This window comes from Typopeltis vanoorti, chromosome 9 (genome assembly GCF_054136105.1).
Source record: "Typopeltis vanoorti isolate ZY-2024b chromosome 9, IOZ_Tvanoo_1.0, whole genome shotgun sequence".
NCBI lineage: Eukaryota > Metazoa > Arthropoda > Arachnida > Uropygi > Thelyphonidae > Typopeltis > Typopeltis vanoorti.
The window spans coordinates 117,218,134-117,232,210 of record NC_143557.1 but is presented as its reverse complement, the minus strand read 5'-3'; the positions used below and the strand labels follow the sequence as shown (position 1 = coordinate 117,232,210).

At 36.2% G+C, this 14,077-nt stretch overlaps 1 protein-coding gene across 2 annotated transcripts in view; it reads left to right on the top strand.

Annotated features, from left to right (window-relative positions):
* Nucleotides 1–14,077, top strand: part of LOC150103457 (putative NADPH-dependent quinone oxidoreductase VAT1L) — a 234,620-nt gene that overhangs the window by 117,990 nt on the left and 102,553 nt on the right. For both annotated transcript variants that reach the window (XM_090397727.1, XM_090397728.1), the window contains exon 4: nt 332–474. In XM_090397727.1, the coding sequence (XP_090253853.1) occupies nt 332–474 (143 nt within the window). The remainder of the gene's footprint in view (nt 1–331; nt 475–14,077) is intronic.

The following is a 14,077-nucleotide window of genomic DNA, read 5'->3' as shown; positions in this document are numbered from 1 at the left end:
CTAACCTTTAGCTCATCCTCAGTACTGATGTATCATAGGTTTATAACATTTCTTGAGTTTGTTGGGGGAAGGATTATATTAAATCACTGTTATTTGCACCACATTAAATGGCAGGCTGCAATCCAACTAGAGTTTTTTTATTTCTTTTCTTTCTCTTTTTTTAACTAGAATTATAGCATACATATTAACTTGGAAATGTTTTCCTTTCCTTGAATCTAAATATTGTTAGATCTGAATACTTAAGTTTGAATATAAATATATCAATAATTATGAATAATTCATAGTTATGTTTGTTCACTCACATTTATCAGGTTTTATTTTCATTACCTAGGGTTTAGCAATATCTCAACTTTGCAAAACTCTCCCAGATGTAACTCTTATTGGAACAGCTTCAAAACATAAGCATGAAACCATTAAAGATTCTTTCAACCACCTTTTAGATCATGGAGTTGATTATATGCAAGAAATAAAAAAGTGAGTATTAAAAAAAGATGTGGATATTGTCATAATTTGAAGGTAGGATGAATTCATGATTAATTCTGCAGTGCCTTTTAAAGTAGTACATTTACTTAATTTATGAGTATTAAATTTAATATATTAACAGTATGTATATGTTTATACATATTAAGTAAGTACCTATTGGATTTCTGTTCAGGATATGGATTAGTCATTATAACACCATGTTTTGAAATAGATGTTCAAATTCACATGGAGAGATAACTCAAGAAATAAGACAAGTCTCATTGACTTTGTTATTGTTGACAGCAATATCTTCATGCTGTTTCACACAAGATATACAAGGGATTTGAAATAGAAAGTGATCACCATTTAGTTTTTGAGCAGGATAAAATGAAAGAAAAACTCATACACAGACACGTTAAAAGTGTCATGGGAAGACTTTGGTAATAATATAGAAGATAACTATCAGAAAAGTTGTAAAATGTTTTGGAGACTATAGAAAAAGCTTAGAAATGAAAGAGAGTACTGTTAAAGAAAAATCAAAGATGATAAAGACAACACGAAAACTGAAGATATTACAGATGTTTGTAGAATTAATTAATTAATTAAGAAGCAATAGCACAATCACAGAAAATATTCAAGAAGAATGCAATCAGTAAACCTCAATACATGAGGTAATCCATTCAATAATCCAAAATGTAGAAAAGCAGCTCTGTAGCTCAGTAATGTGCCACACCAGTCCTGGCTTAGGTGGTCCTGTGGTATGCTTTTCTATAGGCTTCAGTTCTCTGAAGATCAGTTGCTCCAAACATTCCACCCATCCATCTCATTGAGGATCTATCCCTTGCTCTTTTTCCAGGAACTTTGCCTTCTATTAATGTTTTATGAAGTCCTCCTACCATCCGTTCAGTGTGTCCAAAGTATTTCAACTTTCTTCTGTCAGTATCCTTAAGGAGCCTTAAAGTTTTACCAATCCTTTCTAGGACCCATCTGTTTGTCTGCCCTTCAGTATATGATCCTATATATCCTCAACAGCCTTCTGTAGTACCATATCTCAAAAGCAGATATCCTTTTCTTATCTGACATCTTTAGGTTCCAAGTCTCACATCCATAAATCGCTGTTGGAAAAACAACTGCATCCAAAATCCTCAACTTTGTTCCCATGGAGATATAACAATCCTTGCAGATTTTAGACAAGTCTCTGACTGTTGTTTTAGCCATTCCTAACCTTCTTCTAACATCTTCTGAACAGCAGTTCTTCACGTTAATAATAGATCCTAGCTGCTACTCGAACTTGCTGACTTCCTTGATTCTTTCTCCATTAAGGTACACGTTTCTCAGGAACTTCCCTGTCTGCATTTTCTTTTTGAACCATAATCTTTGATTGCTAGTGTTGAGCTGAAGTCCTCGGTTCTTACTGATCTTATTAACTTTTGTCAAGGATTTGCCCTAATTCTTCCTTGTCATCACAAAGGTATGCTGATGATACCTGTATCATCGACATACCTTAGATTACTGATCAATCTACCGCCCATCCTAATTCCAGTTCTAATGCTCATCTAATATTACACACATGATTCCTCAACATAGATGCTAAATAGGTGAGGAGAAAGTAGGCATCCTTGCCAACTTGAAGCCAGTCGGTTAATCCAACACCTGTTCTTACTATGGCTTCTTGCTCACTGTACAAGTTAGCTGTCAACCTGATGATGTGTTGAGGAAAACCCACTATTTTCATTACCTCCCACAGTTTCACAAACTGAATACAGTCAAAGGCTTTGGAGTAGTCTATGAAGCACATTACCATAGGTAGTCTGAATTCTTTATACTTCTTAGTGATCAGTCTAGTCTCTGGTACCCTTGTTTTTCCTAAAATCTGCTTGTCCATCAGGCATCTCTGCCTCAATCCTATTTAGAATGATCTTTAATAAAATCCTGCTTGCAATTAAACTAATCTCTCATGCAAGCTATAGTTCTTGCAGTGGTATGAAAATTGATTCTTATTCTTTCATTCCCTGCAGCCTTAATTAAGTTTCCTGGGATTCCATCCACATCCAGGGCTGTATTGTTAAGCTGTTTAATTTAACTGCTCTTTCAGATGTCTAAGAGGAGGAGGTTCCCAAATTGAAATTTTCCTGGTGAGAGAGTTCCTCTGATTTTTCCTTATTTCTCTACTGTACAGTTCCTCACAGTAACTCTTTCCATTTGTTTTTGATTCCCACTTCTTATGTTAGTACTGCTTCATTCCTCTCTTTGATGACATTCAGTTTGGGTTTAAATTTGTGCTTTAGGTCATGAACTAAACAAAATATCCTTCTATAATTATATCTCCTCATCTCTGTCATTTCACATTTATTTTCCATAAAAATTTTGCTTGTCCTGCCTGATGGCTTTCTGACTTCTCTATGTAATCTCTTACATTCTTCAATCCCTATATCTCTTTGTTTCCCCTACCACCTCTTTTCAATCAGATCCCATGTTGAATCTGATATCCACAGATCTCTTGGTCTTCTAATTGGAACTAGATACTTCTTGGCTATATCCTGTATTATAATCTTGATTCCTTCCCAGAGCATTTCAGGTAAGTTCTCCTTACTAGTCTCTAAAAGATCATCCAACCATGTTGATGTTTCTTCTGTGAAACGACTAGGGATTACTCTGACATCCATGCTGAAATATTATTATTATTATCGTCGGACCTCCATGAAGTCAGAGACTCATCATGGGAGGTACACACTATTGCACACAATGTTCATCCAACTGTGAAACATGTTGGATGAACATTGTGTGCCGTCAACTGATTTAACATGTCTATATTCATAACGCACTCAGGTAATGCATTCCACTTACAAACCACTCTCCATGCAAAGAACCTTCTACTCACACCCTCCTTATACAGTTTTCAGCAATAGCCTCTTGTTTCTCCCCCCCCTTCTCCCATTCTATGAAAAATCTCTTCCCTGTCAACCTGATAACAACCCCTGACTAACTTATATATAAGAAAGATCTGTATTTAAGTTTTGTCGATCTGGAAAAGGCATATGACAAGGTGCCAAGAGAGAGAAGCTATTCAATACGCTACAGTTATATGGTGTCAATGAGGCATTATATCAAGCAATACTTAGTCTTTATTTGAGTTGTAAGTCAGCAGTTAGAATTGAAGGAAGTACAGGAAGATGGTTTAATGTTCAATCTGGTGTGAGACAAGGATGTACATTATCCCCTCTGTTATTCATTATCTATGTGGATCATATTATGAAGGAAAGTGGTATTAAACATGACATCAAAATTGGAGCTCTTTGCTTTATGCAGACGATGTTATACTTCTAAATAAATCCTCCACAAGTCTGCAAGATTCCCTGACTAAATTGAATAACTGTTGTAATAGATATGGTATGAAGGTCAGCAATAAAAAGACAAAGACAATGAAAATAAGCAGAATCGTTGAAAATGTCAACTGTGTTGTGAACGTAGAACCTGCAGAACAAGTAAAACATTTCAGCTACTTAGGCACGATTTTTAGTGAAGATGGTAAATTAAATATGGAAATAGACAACAGAATCACAAAGCTGGTATGGTAGGAAGTCAATTGAATAAATTCATATGGAATAAGAGAGAAATTAGTAGGAACACTAAATTAGCTGTATATATACAAGACAGTGTTCAAACCAGTTTTAACTTATGGATCTGAGAGCTGGATCAGAAGTAAAACACTTGACCAAAGACTAGAGACTGCAGATATGAGAGTCCTGGGAAAGATTAGATGGCATCACTAGCAATATCATATTAAAAACGAGGATATTAGGAAAGAACTTGATATTGTTAGCATCAAGGAATGCGTTAGCAGAGCTAATCTCAGGTTGTATGGTCACTAAACAGAATGGGCAAGGAAAGATTAGCAAAACAAGTGTTCCCAGGTTGGCAGGAAAACGACCTAGACGAAGACCAAGATATATACCAAGATTTTGGATTGATATGGTACAAAGTGCCTTAGACGATAGAAATATAAGATCTGATAATGTTGGAGTCTTGACAAGTAACAGACTGATTTGAAGAAAAATTGTATATAGGAAGTTAGTAATGATGTAAATTTTTCACGCAGTACTATAATATCGTGTACACTCCTTGAGGGTACATGGCAGGAATTTGATGATGATGATGACTAGCTTATATGTCTCAATCATATCCTCCCCCTCTGCCTCCTGTTCATGAGACTTTGCAACTTACATTCTCTCAATTTGTCCCCGTACTCCAAAGACCACTGACCACTTTTGTGAATCTTCTCTGGACCCTTTCCAACATGTCTTCATTACCATGAAAACCAGGCATCAAATCTGTGCGCAATAATCCATATAAGGCCTTCTCAAGGCTTTATACAATGTCATCATAACTTCTCTATTTCTACATGTCAGGGTCGTCTGCATCATTACCATTATCTGATATGACATCTTCACAACTTGTGTAATGTGTCCCCTGAATTTCAAGTCCTTGTCCACCATCACTCCTAGATCTTTCATCTCCTCTACTTCCTTTAAAGTTTCCCCACTAAGTGTTTACTCTGCATCCCATTGTTGCTTACCAAATCTCAAACCTTACACTTTGCAACATTGAACTGAACAGACAACATTGAACTGACATATTATGGCATAATCAGATTATGCCCATAATGTGATTTCACTTACTTGCCCATCATGCAGTCTATTTAAGTCCTCCTGTCAGTTCAAATGTTGCAAATCCAATCTGTTTCAATTTATTTAAGAATTGTCGTGTGGCAGTCTATTAAAAGCCTTTGGAAAATCCAAGTACATCACTGTATATATATCTCCCCTGTCCAAGGTATTAGTCACCTTGTTATAATACATAAGTAAGTTAGTATAACATGATATCGATACCATTAATGAACCCATACATAACCACAGAGAATACTGCTGTTATCAACCAATTTCTGTATCCTACTTCTCACCAATTTCTTCAGTACCTTCACCACAACTCCAGATATACAGATTGGCCTATAATTTGAACCTGTATACAGCTTTATCATGACCATTATGCAGTTGAACAATTTTATCCTCCTTCCATTCCCTTGAAGGTATATGGAAGTATAAAAGTTTTAACAATGTAAATTTAGACCTAGTCAGAGGATCAAATTCCAAGTGGTTGGAATAGAACTCTCATAGTATTAATCTATAAAATGAGAAATAAAACTGAATATAAGAATTACAGAGGAATTTCCCTAGTGAATATTCCAGATAAAATTTATGCAAAAATATTTAAGAAAAGGCCAAGAAAAATTGTTGAAGGGAAACTTGGAGATGAGCAATATCATGGGAGACCCAGACTGTCCACACAACATCTATCATGACTCTCATTTACAGACAGAGCACTCACCACTGACTCTGATAACACATTCCACTCATTCACCACTCATCAAGCAAAAATCTACACCCTGCTAGCCACACTTTTACTCAGTTTCCAGGTATGACTTCTTGTTCTTCTCACCCCCCCCCCTTCTTCTTCTAGCCAAGTGCAGACATATTTCCTCTGCATCAATCCTATAAAATCCTTTTAGTAATTTAAATTATTAGTGGCCTGTTGGGTCTAGGGATATGATTCTCACTTTGGGTGTGAGAGGTCCTGGGTTCAAATCCCAGACAGGCCTAGTCAGATTTTTTTGCAGAAGGAATGATGTAGAGTTTGTGGACCTATGGCCTGAGTTTGATAGATGGAAAGAGTGTGGAATTGCAAAGTCAGGAAAACTAAAGCAGTTAGAGTGAATGTAGATGTGTGTGTGAAGGCACCCATGAAGCGAATGGATGTATGAATGAACAAAAACTACGGAATGTAGTCTCTCAGGCAACAATATTGAATGAGGTAATCAATTCTGGATTTAAAAGTGGTTGGGGCCTTGCTAGAAACATTAGGAATAAGAGGGAAGAGTCTTTGGCATTGGTTAGCGCAACCTAGCCAAAAGTTATAGGCATTAGTGAGACTTAGCTAACAGCAGATGACATAGTTACAGGGATAGAATGTGATGGATTTAGTGTTTTCAGGTAGGATAAAGTAGCTGATCATAGCAGATGAATTGCAGCCAACAAGATTAGGAGTCAGTCAGGCAGGCAGATGGGAGTTCTTTTGAATCATTGTGGTGTGAGATTTAAGCCAGTAGGACAAAATATAAAACTGGTTGCTGCCATAGGCTAGGGGGGTATTCTACTTGGGAAGTAGCAAAACGTGAAAATTCCAGGTAAGAAAAGGTATATGTGGAACTATAAGGCAGGTGATTATGATACACTTAGGACACAGCATCAAACAGTACCACGGCATAAAGTTCTGCAAGGGAAGGATGTTCACAGTGCATGGGGGATAATCAAAGGGTATCTGGAGAAAGCAGTATCACATTGTAAAGCCAATTTCAGGAGGGTAAATCAGGTAGGAGTTAGATGGATGAGTAGTATCATTAAGCATGAGCTGCAAAAAAAAGGAAAATGTTGTGCATGATATATAAGGAGAAAGATTACTAGCTAACTCATGAACAGTACAAGGATCAGGCAAGAAAGGTATCCAGCATGGTTACCTTTCTTGCCTGATGGTAACAAAGACAGAATCAGATTATGAGAAGAAATTAACTAAACAAGCAAAAGGAAATCCCAAAGAATTTTTTTGTTACATGGCAAGTAGGAGGTAGAATGACTATGGAAGGATAATTTTAATGAATATAGATGATAGAGAAGTAGCAGAGGCAGACGAAATTGTTGAGCTGCTGAATAATAATTTTTCTGGGGTATATCATCCAAGTGAAGATATTGTTATGATAGAGGTGACTCAGGCTGATTTGAGAACAGAAGTAGATGATGTAAAGAAAGGCTTGGTGTTGCTCATTATCCATAATAAAGCTTAACAATATAACTAACTCCAAGAGGAAAAATAGACGAGTTTAATAAATGTATTTTTTTCTCTTGGTGTTAGTTATACCATTAAGCTTTATTATGCAGAGGTTGATGAATCGGAGATACTTAGGATATTGCAGAATCTGAATGCAAATATAGCTGTAGGATTGGATGGGATATCAGCTCACATTTTAAGAGAATGTGCAATGGAACCGCTGATGCTTTTGACTAGACTGTTTAATTTAAGTCTCAGCTCTGGCAAAGTCCCAAGAGAGTGGAAGAAGGGCAAAATAATTCCTTTGCATAAAGGAAGATCTAAGTGTGGTAGCAGATTATAGACCAATCTGTATCTCAGGAGTGGTTGTAATAGTACTAGAAAAGTTGATCAAAAAGAGAATTGAGGAATGTGTGGATAAGAATATGATACTCTATAAGGGGAATCATGGCTTATACTACTTGATACTACTGCTCATCCATCTAACGCCTGCCTTGTTTGACTTCCTGACCATGGGGACACAATCCGATATTGTGTCACCATGGGGACACAATCTGATATTGCTTTCCTCAGATACCCGCTGATTTTATCCCATGCACTGCTAACATCTTTCCCTTGCAATATGTTCTGCCATGGGATGGCTGCAAGCTCACTCCGAAGCTTGTTATAATTGCCTAACCTGTAGTTCCATATATACCCCTTCTTAACAGAAAAATCCACAGATTTTGCAACCTCCCAAGTCAATACCATGATCGCATGATCGCTTTCACCAATTGGAGGTAACAAGAGGATATATGCCTTACTTATGCATATATCCTCTGAACCAATAACCAGATCCCACACTCTCACACCATGTGTCTCTTCAGTTATGTGCTGTTTCAAGTAATTATCTCGTAGAAGATGTATGAACTCCATTTCCTTTTTGCTATGTGATATTTCCTCCTTCCAATTGATATCACCATAATTAAAATCCCCCATAATAATCACTAAACCTGCACTAATTTGCTGATGCATGAATTCAATATCTCCTCCTGTACTCCCTGGCCTATAGCAGCATCCAACTGTATATTTGGTTGCATTGGTCACTATTTCGCACCACCTCAAATGAACTCTTATTCACATGTCTATCATCTTGATATACTACTTTCTTTGGCTGCAACACATCAGCTATCACCAACAGTACTCCTCCCCCTGTTCTATCTTCTCTATCCTCCCTGAAAATACTGTACCCATCACATTCAATTCCAGTGACCACATCTTCTACTGACAGCCAAGTTTCACTAATGCCTACAACTTTTGGTGAGATTGCACTGACTAATGCCAAAAATTCTTCTCTCTTATTACGAATGCTTCTTGCATTGGTATACAAAAATTGCAGATTCCCTCTAGATCTTGTACCAGCTTTAGAACTGATACATAAGTCACTCATTTCAGTAGTCCCGTGCCGATTTTTATCCCCTCTCTTCTGCAATTTATTTTGCGAATAAGGATCAATAAATATACAATTGGTGCTAAAGTTTCTCTCTCTTACACTCAACCTTTTCAATATTAGTTTCCCTGCCCAATTACTTCAACTTGTTCAGAAAACAGTAACTTCTTCGTTTATGTCCTTCCATGTTCAGATGCAGCCCATCTCTAGCATACAACTGTCTTTTTCCTTCAAACACACTCAAAACATCAACAAATTCCAGACCTCTTTTTTTGCACATTCTTGCAATCATATCATTAATTATCATCGCTCGTCTACTTAACTCGTAATTGTCAAAACGAGGCAGCACACACACTATCCTCCCATTGACACTTTTCCTCTTAACAATATCTAACAATGTTAAGTCTTTTCCTACCTGATTTATACCACCACTTAGGTGATTTGTACCCACCATAACTATCATCTTGTCTTCTTCATGCCCTCTCTTTATTGCTAAAGCCACTCTTTCTATTGTCCCACCAGCCAAGCACTCCTCATGCATACCACTCTCCATACCCTTAATCATAGAATCACCATATATCTTACCTCTTAACTTCATTCAAGTCCACACAAGCATCACTCATGGACTCATTTTCTACGCTATTCAGCATGACTTTCCCAGTTTCATTTTCATTACTCAACGCTCTTTTACTTACCCCCCCTCCCACTCTCACGACATCTCGTTTCTTCTAGGCCTCTTGTGGTTTTATTTTGTTGACTCCCAATCACTCCCATACTATTTATTACTGCATCATTCACCAAAGACTCACCCATATGTAATCCTGTTCTAGTTACTTCAGCTAAAGTAATCTCTATAGTCCTAATTTCTCTGTTTAACACATTAAATTCAGTTTTAACTTCCAATATCTCCTTACTGAGCACTTCCAATTCCTCATGCAGAAGATGAAGGTTATTTTTCATGAACTCCCACCAAAGTTCTTCTGCTGCAGTCCCAATGTCAGCTTCCATTCCTAAATGCTCCAGCCTATCCCGACGCTTCTCACATACGTCGACATTTTCGTTCTTCTCATTTAGCCAAATCGACCACAGATCCTTCACATTCTTCGGCGCATACATGTAGCATTTTCCGCAATGCATCCATTGCGAGAAATCTAATGCTGAGCCAGCCTTTCGTGTAGAAGTCCTGTACGCGCTGACGTACGTTTCTTGTTGGACGCCATCTTTACATGTTGAAGTAGTGAAACATACAGCAGCAAAAACACAATATATACAACACAGTTCCAAACAATAACACCACTGAAGGGCACTTGTATCTAACCGATGCACAACTGCAGTACAATTTGAGACAAAAAGTCACGCTATATTTACATTTAAAAACACGTTTTCTAGCCTAGCTAAACATGACCGCCACATTCACCAAGGACACTAGCGCCCTTAATCTAATACATTTACTACATCCATGTAGTATGAAGAATGACAGTTCTTACATAAAATAATAGCAGAACATGTATTGAAATAATTTCTTCTATAAATTAAAGATGCCAAGAAATCATATTCTTGGTTTCATCTGTTATCCAAATGTAAGCAAAGTTTGCGTGTGAAATTGCTTCACGACTGGGCTACTTGTATTTTTTTGCGACGTCTTTTTCTTCGTTGTGTGTTCTTTTTCGTCTAGTGCATTTTCCAATTTATTTTTGGTATTCAGTCACGAGACAGTCTAGGCCTAATCTCTATATGGGTAATACTGTACAAGAGTTAAAACAATAAGGGAGGTTATTGACGAGGTCGGTAATTCCCTAATTCTTTCTGCTGATTGATTCCATTTTCGAACACAAAGAAAATTTATATTTAACTGCACCACTCTGTGTCCATGGTTGTAAGAATAATGTTAAGGAATTAATCATCAGCAAGTACAATGCTACAGTAATCTAAATAAGATAGAACTTTCCTTAATCGAATTACCTTTAAGTTATATAGCAGTCGTGGTTCTCTAATCTTTCCTTACTTTCACATTAAATAGAGTTTCCGCTTAGATCCGAACTGTTAAAATGAGCGGTGCAATGAAATGAACTCAGGCAAGCACAAGATTCAATTTAAATAAAAACATTTAATACACTAATACATGAATTTACATTAATCAAATAAGATCTAAATATAACTAAAATGATCATGAAATAAAGAAGTTCTTATTAAGACAATAGTAACTTCACAGAATATACTCAGCACGGTTAAATTCTTAACATATAGATTTCTACCCTTCTTAGAGTTATAAGCTTCTAAGTGCAACTTTTAGACAAAGATTATCTATTCAATATACTTCAATTGTCGATTCTGCTTAGCCATTCAGGATATGCAAAGCACATATCGCTAAATACACACCAAGGAATTCTAAAATCCTGACAATCTATTATAGTAAATCTTAGTAAGTCAGTTTCTAACTTATATCACGTTCCCTTGGAACAAGCTTCAAGATATCACATGTTCAAACTTGAACTGTCATTAAGGCAATATACTTCTCCTTTATTGTAATTACATTCACAAAAGACATAGAAAGGATGGGACGATTGATATACTTTGCCTATTATCACGTGTTCTGGAAAACACTTCCTTGATTCTCAATAGCTTTCTCTCTTAGGTCACTTTAGTTCGATAGGATCCAGATTCACCATAATGCTCTTGTTGGCTCGGGAATTCATGCTTGCTTTGCTCTAAAAAAGTCTATCCTTCAGTAATTCTCGTGGAAAGGCTTAGACGTTGGTTATACATTCTTATTAAATAGCTTAAGGAAATTACAACATACAATAGAATATACATTAAATGAGTTCCTCATTTACTGTGTGTTGTGCTACCGTGGACGTGTTTTGTATTTAAGGTCCTGTGATAATGGCAACGTGACGTTGCCAAAATATTGGAAGTGTATTAAAATTTATTTTAATGTATATTCTATTGTACATTGTAATTTCCTCAAGCTATTTAGTAAGAGTCTATCCTTCAGGTTTCCTTGGCAATCCTTGTCATGCCTCTCATCTTTCACAATTACAAGATGAGGGAATTAGAATCAGGATACGAACAAGAACCTACTAAAGAGTAAGAGAAAAACAGAGAGCTCCCTTGTCTTTTCAACCTCAGTTATATCCTTTGCACCTTGTTTCTCCTCTTATTCAACAGCGCATATCTCTCCTTCCTTCCTTTGTGCCAAAATCCGCCTCGTGGATCCTCGTTAGCTTGGCATAGTAACTAGCGCCAAAATGTGCGCTGGCGGATAACTTCCTAATTTCATACAGCACTTAATTTCTGTTATATTGGCTATGTTCTTGGCAATGGTTTACATAAACGGACTAAGTTCCGAGTTTCCGTGCACAGTTCACATAGGATATATATATACTCTACAAAGAATTATTACAGGATAAATAACTAAAAACTATTAGAACATACAATTATTTTATAATTATGGAATATACATCAGTAAATGAATAATTTACTATTTGTCTGATGACCAAATTTGGCTCAGGGAATGGCAGACTATGTTAAATCCTGAATGAAACACTATTATATTATAATTCCTTTCATTCATAATTTAACGATATAGAGGCTAATGACACATCAGTTGCCTTAGTATCCCATAATGCACACGTGTATCCTTATGGACATGTATAATGCTATGCATTATGGGAAGGGTCACTACCTAGACTAGTTTCTACCTTTATTGAAGTCTCATCAGTGGGAGCAAGACCTAGCAGTGATACAAAGGTTTAAGTAATGCAGAAGTCATATTTTCATATACAAATAGTCAAAAGGTGTCATACCTTATTATTATTACTGTGGATTAGAAATAAATGTTGAAAGTTTTTTCAAGTATAACCAAGTAAAAAAACTTTTACATCTATCTCTAATCCAGAGTATTTTAGTAATAAGGTTTGATGCCTTATTAATTAAATTAAGGGGATATTAGATCCCACATTGTTTTAAAACCGAATAAGAAACTCAAAGATTGGAATCAGAGAGTTTCATGCCGAATATAGTATAAAAAACTATAAAAGTATCGGTGAATACTAGCGCGAGCTAAATGCAAGTAGTCCTAGAACGTAGTACAAACAAGGGCAACTCGTTGCAAAGGTGGGTAAAGTTCTTATCGCTATTCTTGGTATTTTCCATAATGTAAAAACACATTTCCTGGGAAATGTATGTTGTTATTACATTATGGTGGGAGGTCACTACCTAGACCAGTTTCAGCCTTTATTGAGGCTTCATCAGTGAATAGCTAGACCAAATTAATACCAAAGGGTATAGCGAAAAGAACTTATATACTCTGCTATACGAGTTGTCCAAAAGGTGCACCCATTGAGTTACTTAAATATAAAGGAGCCAACCAACAGGCTTCATTTCAGCGATATAAACATTAATTAAATTAAAGGGACATTAGATCCCACATTGTTTTAAAACTGAATAAGAAATTCAAAGATTGGAATCAGAGAGTTTCATGCCGAATATAGTATAAAAAACTATAAAAGTATCGGTGAATATTAGCGCAAGCTAAATGCAAGTAGTCCTAGAACGTAGTACAAACACGGGCAACTCATTGCAAAGGTGGGTAAAGTCCAAAAGGTGCACCCATTAAGTTAAGTAACTTAATGGGTGCACCTTTTGGACAACTCGTATAGCAGCGTATATAAGTTCTTTTCGCTATACCCTTTGGTATTAATTTGATCTAGCTACTCACTGATGAAGCCTCAATAAAGGCTGAAACTGGTCTGGGTAGTGACCTCCCACCATAATGTAATAACAGCATACATTTCCCAGGAAATATATTTTTACATTATGGAAAATACCAAGAATAGCGATCAGAACTTTACCCACCTTTGCAACGAGTTGCCCGTGTTTGTACTACGTTTTAGGACTACTTGCATTTAGCTCACGCTAGTATTCGCCGATACTTTTATAGTTTTTTATACTATATTCGTCATGAAACTCTCTCTTATTAGGTTTTAAAACAATGTGGGATCTAATATCCCCTTAATTTAATTAATGTTTATATCGTCGAAATGAAGCCTGTTGGCTCTTTATATTTAAGTGATGCCTTATTACTAAAATTAGTAATTATTAATTTTATTTGGAATTACTCTGTGGCAATGCCAACAATGCAAATGTTAATGTTAGTCACATACATTCTAAATAATTTACATTGATTCTTGATAACTTTTCTATTATCTGTATTTCACAATACAATATACATTACAGTGAAACATTTATAAATAATTAATTAAAGCCATATGTATTTTACTTGAATAAATTTGTTGCTAGTATAAT